General features: G+C 35.5%; 1 protein-coding gene across 1 annotated transcript in view; it reads right to left on the reverse strand.

Annotated features, from left to right (window-relative positions):
* Positions 1 to 381: 381 nt before the first annotated feature.
* The window catches only part of FAM91A1 (family with sequence similarity 91 member A1), a 44,206-nt gene continuing 30,575 nt past the window's right edge, over positions 382 to 14,012 (reverse strand). Inside the window, exons 19-24 of the mRNA XM_073230096.1 lie at positions 10,467 to 10,539; positions 8,636 to 8,785; positions 6,617 to 6,721; positions 5,983 to 6,106; positions 4,714 to 4,783; positions 382 to 2,774 (exon numbers count right to left, since the gene is read on the reverse strand). Of these exons, the coding sequence (XP_073086197.1) occupies positions 2,589 to 2,774; positions 4,714 to 4,783; positions 5,983 to 6,106; positions 6,617 to 6,721; positions 8,636 to 8,785; positions 10,467 to 10,539 (708 nt within the window). The 3' untranslated portion in view covers positions 382 to 2,588. The remainder of the gene's footprint in view (positions 2,775 to 4,713; positions 4,784 to 5,982; positions 6,107 to 6,616; positions 6,722 to 8,635; positions 8,786 to 10,466; positions 10,540 to 14,012) is intronic.

The raw sequence follows: 14,012 nt of genomic DNA on the forward strand, positions 1-14,012 counted from the left end.
TAAATACAAACTGTATTTGAAACACTGAACATAAAAGAGAAACATGAATGGCAGAGAAAACTGAAAACATCAAGAAAACTGATAATCCCCCAAAAAACAAATACAAAATTATCTCATTACCTATTTAACAAGAAGAAAAGAATCAAGAAAATCAGATGATCATATTTTCTAAAAATTACAGAAAGTAGCATTTCTTCAGACCCACCTGAGAGGTGAAACTGTACCATACTAAATTAAATTCTATGTCCTCTTTGATATTTCTTTTTTCTCTTCATTTCTAAAGATTGTTTGCCATGGTTTAAGCTATGTTTGGTGGGGGGAAAGAAAAGGGGAGGTAACACAAAGCCAAATGAAATTACTTCAAACATCTGCAAAAAAAAAAATAGGACAAAAATTCTTTAATAAATCTTCTTTGGCAAATAAAAGTCTATTACCTTCTTGGCGAATTGGATCAACACTTGTAAGATTTAAGAATACATCTTTACATGAATTAAACAAAGCCAAATTCATAAAGCAAAGCACAAAAGCAGCTTTCACATTCTGCTAACAGCTCTAAAAATGCAGATTCTCACTTCTAAAAGTATGAGTGGTCTTCAGCTGGGAATCAGAATCTTTCCTCAATCACAGGAGAAATCAGAGTGGACCACATATTTTTTCAGTACTTTCCCTAAAACCCTTGATCATTATTAGGTTCTATTTCCTCCTCCATTATATCTCAAGGGGAATATAGCAGCAGATTACTCCCATATTTTAAGTGTTAAAATTACAAACAACTGGGTTCATTGCCAACAACTACAAATATTCAATTCTTTATTAGTGTACATGTCATTACAGTAGGCTTAGATTGTTAATACAGGAATAAATAAAATAAACTACAATTAATTCAAACAAAGCAAATGAAAAGGAGATTAAAAAGCCCTGATCAAATGAAATACTTACAACTTCAGGTTGAAAAACTGTAAAAGTTATACGTACATATCTAATAGCACTAGGAATGTACAATACAATTACTGGAAAAATAAACAAGTGATTCACAGTCATAAGAAATTATTTTAATATTAGTATGCATTTTTCCTTTTATAGATACATTTATAACATACACTTGGTTTCCACCTCATAGAAGACAAAGTAGAAAACTAAATGTTACTGTGTGTACCCCAAACACAGCATGGACTGTGCCACAAGAAACCTGCTCCAGAATATTCAATTCTGTAGTTAGGCAATGGTTTTGAATGCATGGGTAACAGTTTTAATAAAGGCATATATTTCCAGAAGTATGTTAAATACACAAATATCAGTTCTATAAATAACAAAAATGATCAGCAAAAATGTTTATTTAGGTTATTACATTCTCAAATTTTCTAATGCTTTAAGTGTTGTAGATATATATTATCTGACCAGTTACTCTGGTTACAGTTTTAAGCTAGCAAACCGTTATCCTATGAGAAAAGCTAAACTAAGCTGTAACACTGCACAAACTTCCCAAGGAAAGTAACTTGAAAAATCTAAGAAATGATTCCAATTATTCTTACATTTGAGATACTAAAAGAATCAATGACTCAAGAAACATTTTGAAATTACTCAATTTTTCTTTATCATTTCCTCCAAAACTACTCACATAAATTTAAGATTCAGAATTCCTAAGAACATGTCCTTGAAGCAGATTTATCATTAACACGTTTTGATCAGAAGACATAGCCTTAATGCCTCTAATATGTAAATCTAAACTAAAATCACAATCCTCAGTTTGAAAACAACAAATTCAATTTTGTAACGAGTCATTGGTAAAGATAAATCAGGGTGAAAACGTGCAGCAGCCACAGCTACAAGAGTGGAAAATAAATCCTATTTTTCCATAAAGACTCTATGAAAATATAAAGCCCAAAGTGAGTGACAACAGAGGTCCACATATAAACACTGTTTAAAAATAGAATGTTTTCCAAAGCTTCTCATGAGATGTCAATGTATACAGTCATAGTCTGAGTTAAGACCTTATAAATCAAGGTTAAGTTATAATTATGCTGATTTACATACTTTTAACAATGTTCAACTGATACACATAATTTACAGACATCCACAGGAATTCTTAATGCCCCATTATCTCATTTCTCAATACTAGATGTTTCTTGTCTTATAGTTTTACTACTTTAAGTACCAAGAAGCCTTTTCAGAGAAAGAGTTCTACCTCTTCCCATGATCCCCTAAAGAGTAGGTAACAAAATATAAAATTAAACAAGATTTATGTCTGAAACTAACATATAAAATTACCATTGCAATATTCATAGAGACTGCTTATAAATGTAACAGTCATCATAAAGCTTATAAAGTATACCCTCAGTTTTATAAAAGAAATGCAGATTGTCTCAAGGTGAAAAGTACAGTGCAGGCTGCTAAAAAGCTCTTTGCTGCATTGGCAGGTGTACTAATGAGGAAACCTTCAGAAAAAAAGAACGTGTCCCCAAGCCTTTCACATCAGTGAAGTGTGAACTGCACTGCAGCAGCACGAAGCTTTTTAGTGCTGGCACCACAAAGCTAACAGTAAGAAAGAAAAAAGGCAGAGGGTGTGAGCAACAAATGGTGTGACCAAATTACTGCAAATGGAGATTGGCAATAAGAAACGAGGAAGGTGACCGTCCGCTCCATTCTGATAAAATGCCATCTTTGAATATTAAGTTCTTAGCAGGAAGTGGAACTCCTGTATCGCCACAGGATGACTGTGAAAGCCAACTTGAAAAACTGGCCTCGGTGTGAATATCCAGTGTTGAAGCACCTTCCTAAAAGATCAAGAAACAAGAGAAAAATTCTGTATCCAACACTACCAAAAATTCTGTGTCCAACACTTAATATGTATTTCTCACATAGCTCTTGAGAAATACAGACATTGATTACCCAAGAAATCAAAGCACCACAGGAGATGCAAAGATGTAACTCACACACCCAAAATAATCAATGATGGGTATTAATATATGCAAAAATGACTAATATACTAAGTCTAAACATGCTAAATGTTTTGAAATAAATAGAAATAATGGGCTATGAGACTAGTACATAAGAAAAAGTTAATTCTCAGACAACCTCTAAAATCCATCACCCAACACTCAGCACCAGGACGATCCATCACTTCCAGGGCTCTGATTCACACATCAGCACAGACCTCTCCCCACAATTCCAGGCTCAAAAACCCACCTGTGTGCAAATTGCTCTTGGATGGCTCACCACACATGCCACACTTACAATAACTGAAGTCCCAAATTCTCCCTTCCTGTCCCTGTCCAGCCTTCCCTACTCCACACACCATACTAGTCAAAAAATACGAAAATCAGTCTTGATTCTTCTTCCTCACCACATCCTCAGTCTTTTCCTCATATTTAATTAATCACCAAGTTCTATCAATCTACCTCCAACATGTACCCCAAATTAGTTTATTCAGTCAATAGCCACTACCACAATCTAGGCCACTGTCTCCAAATTGGGGTACTCATTCCAAAGTGGGTGAAGTACTATATGTGAAGATTTTAGAAATACTGTATCTACTTATTGCATCCTTATAAAATTTCTATTTTTGTCCATTTTATAATATACACAATTTATTGGTGTAACACTTGTAACAAACCTTTATTACAGATATATGCAAAAAAAATTTTTTTCCCATGGAAAAGGGTACTACTCAGCTACCACATTTCTCACTTGAGCTATTTATAATAGTCTCCAAACTAATCCACTTCTATGCTTGTCCTTTTTTAATCTATTCTCTAAACAGTAACTAATTTTTTAAAATAGTCAAATAGAAATAATGTCATTACTTCTTTACAAGTCTAATCGTTTCTCTTTGCATTCAGCATAAATTACAAATTCCTTAATATACTCCAGAAGGCCCTAGCTTCCCCTCATCTTCAACCTCACCTCTTGCCAGTATCCCTCTTTCATGAGGCTTCTGCCACCCTGGCCTTCTTGTGTTTCCTGGAACACCAAATCTTTCCTGACACAGGACCTTTGCACCTATTAAGCTCTTCCTGGAATACTGTGATTTCCATCCTTTAGTTTTCAGCTATGTATCATCTCTACCTATTTAAGTTAGGTCTACCTTTGGATTCTATCAGGTTTGAAGGAGTTTGGCTCTTACAAGTGCTTACTGAAATCTCTAATTATTTACTTGACTATTATCATTGTTTCTCCAGTACCTGATAAAGGGTCTAGCATACAGTAGACTCAAGTATTTACTGAAAGAATAAATAAAACTGCAAAATATTGATTTTGAACAGAAACAACCCATTCTAAAAGTTTATCAACAAATCAAGGCTAATGTATCCTTTCTTTACTTGGGGCAGAAGAAGACAGAAGGTCTGCAGCCCTGGCTTTCACCACCACCACAGACAACCCCTCTCTCAATGGGGAATCACTGCAGTTAGGACTGGATGTGCACCACCCAAGAACCAGCCCCTGCCTGGTGCATGGCCTATAGTAGATGCTTAACACCTTCCTCTTGAATGAAGCACTGGCATAGAACAGTGAGTCCAAGCTTTAGATCCTGAATACCTGGCCAGTGAGATCATGTGCAAGTCAACTTTCTGCATTGCACTGTCATCATTTATCAATTAAAATTAATGCTTATTTCATGTCTCACTACTGTGGAAACTTGAAATAAACATGGAGGTGCTTTGCATACTATAAAGCTTTATACAAATACCATTTGGATTTTTTGGGTTTAGTTACCTGGAATGAGTGAACAAAGTTAAGGACTTGTAGAGAGAGTTTTCTACTGGAATGTAAGAGGTTTTGAAGGCTGAAAAAAAGGATGGTAAAGTTTAAAATAATCACATAGAAAATTTTTTAAAAATAGTTTTAATGGTTCTCATCAATGTCTGCCTGTTTAATAACAGGGAGTAACAGTGCAGAAAAAGAACATTTTGAAATAAAATATCACATATAACCAAAATTAAAGTTATCATTTAAAAAAGTTTAAATTATTACCAAATATAAGTGTTACACGAAAGAAAACTTTTAAAATAAATATTGAGGGACTCTGAGGGATGACAGTTATGATACAAACTTCAAATACCCAACTTAATTTTAAAATATATCCTCATGAAGACTGACAGATTTGACATATGTCAAACCACCTAAACTAAATATTCTTCAAGTATGTAAATTGGTAACAATTATGTTGGCAATCTTTAAAGCTATGCAGTATTTCTACTTTTTTATTTATGTATGTTATTGATTTTTCAGAGGACAGTTATTAAAACACAATTCAAGAAGATCTGGGGACATCACCTCTCCAGGCCACTCACCATGGCAATGAGATTCAATAATGCTCTTTTCTGCTAACCTAGACAGTCTCAGAACCTTTACTACACTGCCTGTAGCAGCCATTCCCAAGGGGTCAGTGTTCACATAAGATAAAACCCACATGTCATCTGTGGGAAGTAATACATGCTCATTTTAGAAAGTGTGCAAATTGAAGAAAATTTAGAAAGTCAGCCATAATTCTACCATGTTAATCACTATTAACATAACATAACCTGAGTGTGTATTAAGAGTGAGAGAAATGCACAAGATAAATTTTCTTTGAAAAAACCAGGTCCATACTTTCATATAAGCATGCCCATTTTACCACACCCTTGCCAAACGGGGGTAACTAGGTAAATACAATTTTAATTAACGAAAAAACCAGGTCCATACTTTCATATAAGCATGCCCATTTTACCACACCCTTGCCAAACTGGGGTAACTAGGTAAATACAATTTTAATTAACCAAAACATGTGCCCAAAATGTTTGCATGTGCCTAATTTCTGAGGTAGTGAGTCTAATTTTGAAAAATACAGCAAAACCCTTAAACTAGCAATCTTTATTCAACAAAATATACACAAGGCAATCACTATGTTCATACGTAGAATAAAGTCAAGTCAGATACAGCAACAATTACTGAAAGCTTAAAAATCTTGTAGATGAAAAGATGACAATGAATATAAACCCTTACCTCTCTTTAGTGCAAAGGCCATGTGTAGCAATTTTTCTACAAACTTTCTGGTTTAATTCAGAACTAAACAATGGAATTCCAAAGCACAGTTCAAGAGGAACCCAATCTGCTTCTATTGTGGCAACTACCAAAGAAGACACATAAAGTTATTAATCATATATGTTTTATGTATGTTTTGACTGACCAGGGTTTCTTAACTGAGGTCGAGATTTTGATAGATTCCTCCCACCCCCCACTGACATCCACCAATGGCTGAGCAGGGGACAGGATTCAGAGGGGGCCAGTGACTCTTAGAAAGAAGAAAGAATATTTTTTTAGTGTGTTCATGCTTGTGTAAAGGTACATAGCTTTCATCAGATGCTCAGAGGTCTTTTACCCAAAAAAAGCTATTGCAAGGCATCTATAAGAAAATTAACCAAATATTTATGTAACATAGGAAAATGGAACTTAAGTCATTATTCTCAGGTCATATTTTTATAACAATTTTATTATTCTAAATGTATACAAATGTTTCCTAGAAAATACTTATGAAAAGGTATGTTACAGATAAGAACAAATTACATCCAAATGAAATAACCAAAGTGTTAAACCTCAGAAATCAATCTAAGATTGCAAATAATTTTGAAAACCTTACCAGAATTTTGCTTTATTGCTAAATCTATAGTTGCTTCCTCAATGACCATTTCAAATGACTCTGTACTCCCATTTACATCTGAGCCAGAAGCCAAATCAGGTTCTCCTTATAATGAAAGGACACACACAAGATGAGGATTCTAGGAGTTGGCTTAAGTTGTCAATAAATCAGTCCTAACATAAAAGAAGACTTCAGGCAACAAAAATGGCAATGGAAAACAATGCACTCTTTAACCAAAAGTGGTGGTTCTCAACTGGGGCAATTTTGTCCCCCAAGGACATATGACAATGTTTGGAGACATTCTACAATAGACAGGACAGCCCAGCCCTGTACAACAAAGAATCGTCCAGCTCAAAACGTAAACAGTGCTGGGAAAATCCTGGCCAAAAGAAACAAGGATTCGGAAGGCAGAACACAAGTTTAGAGCTTCACTTAGATCTTTACGAAAGTCATTTCTATCCCCATGGAAATACGCAGTTTAGTTATACCTTTCCTCTTCAAAATTCTTTTTTTACTCCCTGATATCTTTCAGCACTCGAGATCCTCCAAGAACACCTAGATCTTACCTACTTCTCCACTCATCTTCCACTACTGCCGAAGAGATCCTTTCTGTTGGCCAAGATGAACTACTCTATTGCCTGACTCTCTCTAACTGAAATGCTGCTACCTCCAAATAAACAATCATCTTTTGTGTAGCTAACACCTCGGTTTTCACAATTCAGTTCCAATCTTACCTTTTCTGTTAGCTCAGATGGGCTGAGATATGCCTTACTTGTCCACTTTAAGTTAAAGCCAATGGCTACTGCAGTCCTGTAACAGTACACCATAAGCTGATTCACTTGCTTATCTCCCTTTCTAGGGCTTTATTCCTTAGGTCTTATTAGTTTAAATATCTCTACCACCTAACTAGGTAGTCCATAATGTTTGTGGATTCCAATGAAATAAAACACGACATCTATACGAGACATGCTTTTAAGCAACTGCCTAACCCATACTCCTCCTCTGGAAAATGCCCCTGTGCAGTCAACTGTTCAGAGTTGCCTGACTTCCCTGGCTAAAGGCATATGGACAGGAGTGGATACCTAACTCAAAGGGAGCCAATCCAATTCACAGCATGGCTAGCAATCAATCACACTTTCTCAGTATTTCAAACTCAAAGGCTCTGGGAATATAGTCAATCAACGATAGACACCTGACCTGGTAAGTTTCCTAGAGTGATGAACCACAGCTGGCACCACCGCAACCTAAGCCACATATAAGCCAGTATTATGCCAGAGCAGAAACAATCACTAAGCATGATCTGAGAATGAATTTTTAAATTAAAAAGAAAGAAAAATTACCTAAGGAAAATGAGCTGTTGTCATGCAGGACAGGATGGAGACAGAAAGGGGAATGAGACCAGGTAGGCTAAGCAGGAAATGGTTGTAATAATACATACTTAAACTATCAAAGACTCAGATGAGAATAGCAGTTATTGAGAATTAAAAAAGAAGACAGAAGGAAAGAAATGGATATGAGAGATGTTTCCGAAGACTGATTTTTGCAGAAGTTGGAAACTAGCTGGACAGAGTGGAAAAAAGGAGACAGATGAGATGAGATTTGATTTTAAGGCCTAGATACCTGACACAATGGTGCCTCTGACAGAAAGAGAAAGACTAAAAGGGAACAACTGTTCATTCTATTTTGGAAACATTTTAAAGAGTAAAGCTTTAAAACCATCATCCCAGAAAGGAATGTAAAGCCTATAAACAGAGATAAAACAGTAAAGGGCTAAATCCCAATAACCACTATATATTCCAATCCCAGGTCATCACTTGAGTTACGCAGTTAGTACTTTCTCCATTTGCACAATTGCATTTGTCCAAATAATGTCACAGAATATTTTTCATCCTTCAGTGAAAAAACATTAGGTATTAAATAATTGAGCATCTCCACAAGTCTCCCTGCTTTTTAAATATTAAGATTGTGATAAACTCAATACCAATTATCTTAATTCAAAGAACCCAACTATTGGCTAACCTCTCTCATCAGAAGCATCACTGAGTTTTCTATTTGCAAGTTGGCTAGAAGCATTCAGCATGGTGACATATCCGCAAAAATGCTGCAAGTCCACTTTGTTCCTTAATATCTGCAACGCTTTATGAACACCCATACTGACACGAGTGAACTCTAAGAACAAAGAGTTGACGTCACATTATATAAGTAAATAGTTTTACAACATAACACCAAAAACTTAAACATACTTTACTTTTATTAAACAATTCTTATAAATACTTTTATATTTTAATCTATCAGGACTGATTCCAATGAAGAACTACCTATGAATGTAAAAGGATGCTGTATATACATAACATATTTATAGCCTTCAGGAGGCATTTGTTGGATCAGAACAATTTATCTGCTAAGTGAACAATTAAAACAGCTCCAAATTCTCTAGCCTTCTCTTTGTGGTTCTAATTCGGCCTCAAATGCTTACTTGGTAGGCTTCTACTAGGAAACGTATTAAATACACATCGTTTTTAAATTTAAGAAAAGTAAAATTATTCTTACTAAAACTAGAGCTAACAGTATACTTGAAATTATATTCCTAATAAGCTATTTAAGTATTATCTCAAGTTCTCATAAATACGTGAACTTGTAAAAAGAGAAAGATGCTCTGTACCCAAGTATGAAGATTCCTCTTTTTCATAATTCACAAAAAATCTCCCAAGTCAAGAAGTCTACTAATCAGTTCTCAAGATTTTATGACTTTTAAGATCCTGTTGTCACTATTCTGTATCTTCAGGTGAACAATTAATATCTCCAAAGAAATATATAAAGTATCAGAGGATTAAAATGCAAAGTTTAGTTGCAGAGAAGTACTTATTTCTGAATAAGGGCTATTTTTTGGAAGAGAAAACTCTCTTCAAATTTCCAAAAGACACTGCTTAATTTCAAATCTGAAGCTTTCACAGTCTAGCTATGTGAAAAAGAAAAAGTTATGTATAAAAATATTTCTTTTTTTACTTTGAGGAAGAGAGGACAGTGGCAACTAACATTTTGGAATAACTTATAGAAATATGCAAGTTTTAATCACATACTATTTTTCATTTGAATAGATATACTTTCTGAATAGTCAACAGTGAAGAGGTATCTTCTGTATCAAACAAAAGGAAGAGTTTATTTGCTTTCAGAAATTCTGAGCACCTTTCATCAAATATCCTGTAGCTCACATTTGATTCTACAAAGAGATAACAGAGCTTTTCTCCCTTGATTCTAACTAGCTTAATTGAGCTCAAATTCTGCAATCCATTCAAATCCTAACAGCAAAAATAAAATTGAACAGCAAAAACAAATGCTGAAACAGGAAATACATGTAAGGGGCTCTGTAAACTTTAAAAGCAGTATATGAACGTTCACTAGCATCCACTTCTAAATTACCTTTACAAGCCCCCCGGGGGTGGAAAAAAACAACATGTAACATAAAAAAAAAATTAACTTTCTAAGCATAAAATCTTCCCTATGATTTGTCTTTTCCCCAATTGTCCAAATAAACAAATTAAAGGAAACTAAAAGGCAAAACATATAGAAAACCTAGTTTTTTCCACCTAGGCAGGTAACTACTTACTCTCTTCATCTTCAAGACAGACTAGTATTCTTTCAAAGGTCCTAAATGAGTCTTACTGTTAGTTCTTTATGGTTAAAGACACAAGACAAAAAACTACCTTTTGCCAAGACTCTTTATAAGCAGAACTTGGTAAGACACTAGAACTTAAAAATATTAAGAATTCACTTCCTGCTATGTTTTCCACCAAATTGTTAACAAAGGTTGATAAAAAAGTCAAATGGGTACAATTTAAAAGAAAGGTACCTCCTTGTAGCTCTGTTTCATCAAATGGAAATGGTATGTGGACAGTTTCTCCTATCCCATGCAAACCATGTCCCTAAACATGAAGAAATACAAGTTGAAAGGTATATGAGAAACCTGTATTTCTAATAGTAGATATTCAAACAATAAATAAGATTGTGCTACATGATGGTATATTCCATGCCAATACTTCATCAAAATGCTTTCAACAACTTCCTATTTTTTTCTAAAAAGCAAAGACAATCTTAGGTATATATTAACCAATAAGGCAATTTGTCTCAAATTAAGTATATGGGCTAATGAAGAAAAAGGAAGCTCACTGAACAGGTAAATCAAGTATTAGCCAAGTGAAAGCTGAATGGGATCAAGTGCACTCACACAAGGATTAGGCTGCAACTCTGAGAGAGAAAGACGGTGAGAATGCCCAGAATCACCTGGCATTACCATGGACCAGGAACACAAAACTCAAAACACCTGCACTGAAGAGGTAGGCAAAAGTTATACTGTGCAACATTATAACTATATATAATTGGAAACGAAAATGTCTGGTCAACAGGGGGCTGTTTAAATAAATTAGCAGAGTTATGTATTTTTATACACAGAAAGAGGAAGCTCTCTACAAACTGAAATGGAAAGATCTCCAAACTGCTAGGTCGAAAAAGCACAGGCATAGCACTATGTTGAGTGTTTGCATATGCATAAAGAAATTCTAGAAGGGCAGAGCAGAATAAATGTGATAATCTGGTTTGGAGAGTTGGGAAAATAGAGAGTGTTAGGACAGTGATATTTTCTTCTGTGAGCCTTTTAACAGTGTTTTATTTTTGAATCATGTGAATGTACTATCGAATTAAAAATAAAATTTTAAAAATCTAGGCATCTAACCGCCCCACTCCCATTTTCCAATAATAATTTAGTTTCACCCATCACATTCAATTAATGTTGTTCATCTGAATTTTATTTTAAAGTATTTTAAATTTTATTTAAAGTAAATTTGTTGTTGGCTTTACAGTTCTGAGAGAATAAGATGAAGAATTTACTTTTACCATTATATATGGTATCATTATAGGAGAAAATTTAAGTGAACACTGGGGATCTATACATCTTTTCCCCTTTAAGAGACCCATGCACTATTCGCATTCAAGAAACTATGATAGAAAAAAATAATTTCAGAGAAAAATCACACTCATTTAGTTGGTTTATATAACAACTTGAATATATTTCTGACAGCTCGCTTCTGTACCACTGTCACATTTATGATTTAAACCGTAAATAAGATGGTTTTAACAAAAGCATGGTTTTAATCAAAATCTGTATTTTATGTTTTAGGTTCTAGCAGTCTTAATTTTTTCCACTAACTCTAATAAAAGAGACACTCTTTTTTAGCAAAAGCAAAACTCCTTAACAAGCACCTCAGAACTCCTCCCCTTCTCCTCCTACCACCACTACCACAGCTAACATTTTTTGAGATCATCCTATGTGCCACACAGGATAAGCACTGTATGTAGATCATCCATCTCAGTCATTTTTTTCCAACAACCTTTAAAAATAGAACTCTTATCATCCCCAGTTTGCCAGTGAAGACACTGAAGTTCAAGGAGATTATTTAATTTGCCCAAGATTACTAGTAAATAGTGGAAACAACATCTCAAATTAGGCAGTCTGACTTAAGTCCATGCCTAACCCATTCTACCACTTTATCTCCCACTGCTACCCCACCAAGACCTGTTTTCCCTCACTGGCTAATGTATCTTCCCTCTACAATGCTAATGCTGACTCAAGTTAGTCTCTCCTTTTCACCTCTCATTTGAATTTTCAGAGTATTTTCAATTATCCACTGGAAGCTCTACCACCCAAATGTCCCACAGGCACCTACACTCAACGTGACACTAACACAGCACATCTGCTCCCATGACAGGCTCCTCCTCCTGGAGTCCCTCATACAGGAACATCACCGTATTTCCACCTTCTCAAGTCAATACTCCAGGAACCATTGTCTTTCTCTTCCCATTTCCTTCTCAGACACCTGATCAATTCTATTAATTTTATATTCGTAGTAATTCTTGAATCCACTTTTTCCTTTCAATTCATATCACCACTCTCCTGATCTGGGCTGTGCTCATCCCTTAACTAACTCCTACACTGAATCCTACTAGTCTTTCTGCTTTAGGGATCTTCCCCCACCCAACCTTTCTGAACACAGCCTCCAGGTTGACCTTTCCCAAGCACAACTGACTATGGTAATCCCCTGCTCAGCACGCTTTACTTACTGCCATCAGCCTATAGGGAGTGTCAGCTCTACAGCAGGACAGTCAAGGTACACCACACTCAGAGGCCTGCCTGCAGGCAAAACACTCACTGGCAACTACTACAGGACAGGCACTGCTCTAGGCACCAGGGAAAAGGCACTGAAGAAAAGGAAAGTATCTCTCTGCCTAGAGATTTATTCATGCTGACCCCTCTGCCTGGCCTGGCTCTCTCCTAGTTTATCTTTTTTTACTCAAACTGGGTCTCATTTTCGCTAAGGAGCTTCCCCTGAGCTTTTCTCCTTACCCCAAGGCTGGAATGGATATTTCTCTAAGGCTTCCACTGTACATGGTTCTATTCAGCACTCAGCAAAAAACTGACACCGAGTGCTTACGCAACTTTTCCCACAGACCTAAGTTCCTTGAACACAGGGACCACGCCTTACTTGTACAGCCACATTAATTAGCATAGATATGGCACATATGATTGTTAATCGAATTCTTTACTGAAAACCCATTATGTACCAGAAAGTGTGCTATACACTTGACATGCATTCTTATTTCATTCTCTCAACAATCCCATAGCTTAAACTGCTTACCTCACCATTATCTGTTACTATTATTTTGTTACATAATATTTATTTTGTTATGTAATATTTTGTTATTTAATAGTTATTGCCAAAATGTCACACAGCTCAATAAGCACATTAGAAGATGCTCACTAGAGTTAGCCATCAGGAAAATACAAATCATAACCACAATGAGATATTTTCACCCACTAGGGTGGATATACTAAAAATGTCAGATAATACCAAGTAGTGGTCAGAACACAAGATGGTGCAGCTCTGGGGAACAGCCTAGGAGTTCCTTAAACAGTTAAACATAGACCTACCATCAGCATCTCCACTCCTAGCCATGTACCTAAGTGAAATAACAACATGTCCACAACAAAAACCTGCACATGAAAATTTGTAACAGTGATCATTACTATTCACAATAGCCAAAAGATGGAAACAACCAAAATATGCATCAATGATGAAAATATCAACAGAATGTGATATATTCATACCAGGGACTATTATTTGGCCATGAAAAGAAATGCACTCCTAGTACATGCTACATGCGGAACCCTGAAAATATTCTGCTAAGTAAGAGAGGGCCATCACAAAAGACCACATATTACACAATTCCACGTACACGAAATGCCCAGAATACATATTCTAGGGAGACAGCAAGTAGATTAGTGTTGTTTAGGGCTGAAGAGATGGGGAACAGGGGAGTGAGAACTAAAGCTACAGGATTTCTT

Source organism: Manis javanica, chromosome 2, assembly GCF_040802235.1.
Source record: "Manis javanica isolate MJ-LG chromosome 2, MJ_LKY, whole genome shotgun sequence".
NCBI classification, from domain to species: domain Eukaryota; kingdom Metazoa; phylum Chordata; class Mammalia; order Pholidota; family Manidae; genus Manis; species Manis javanica.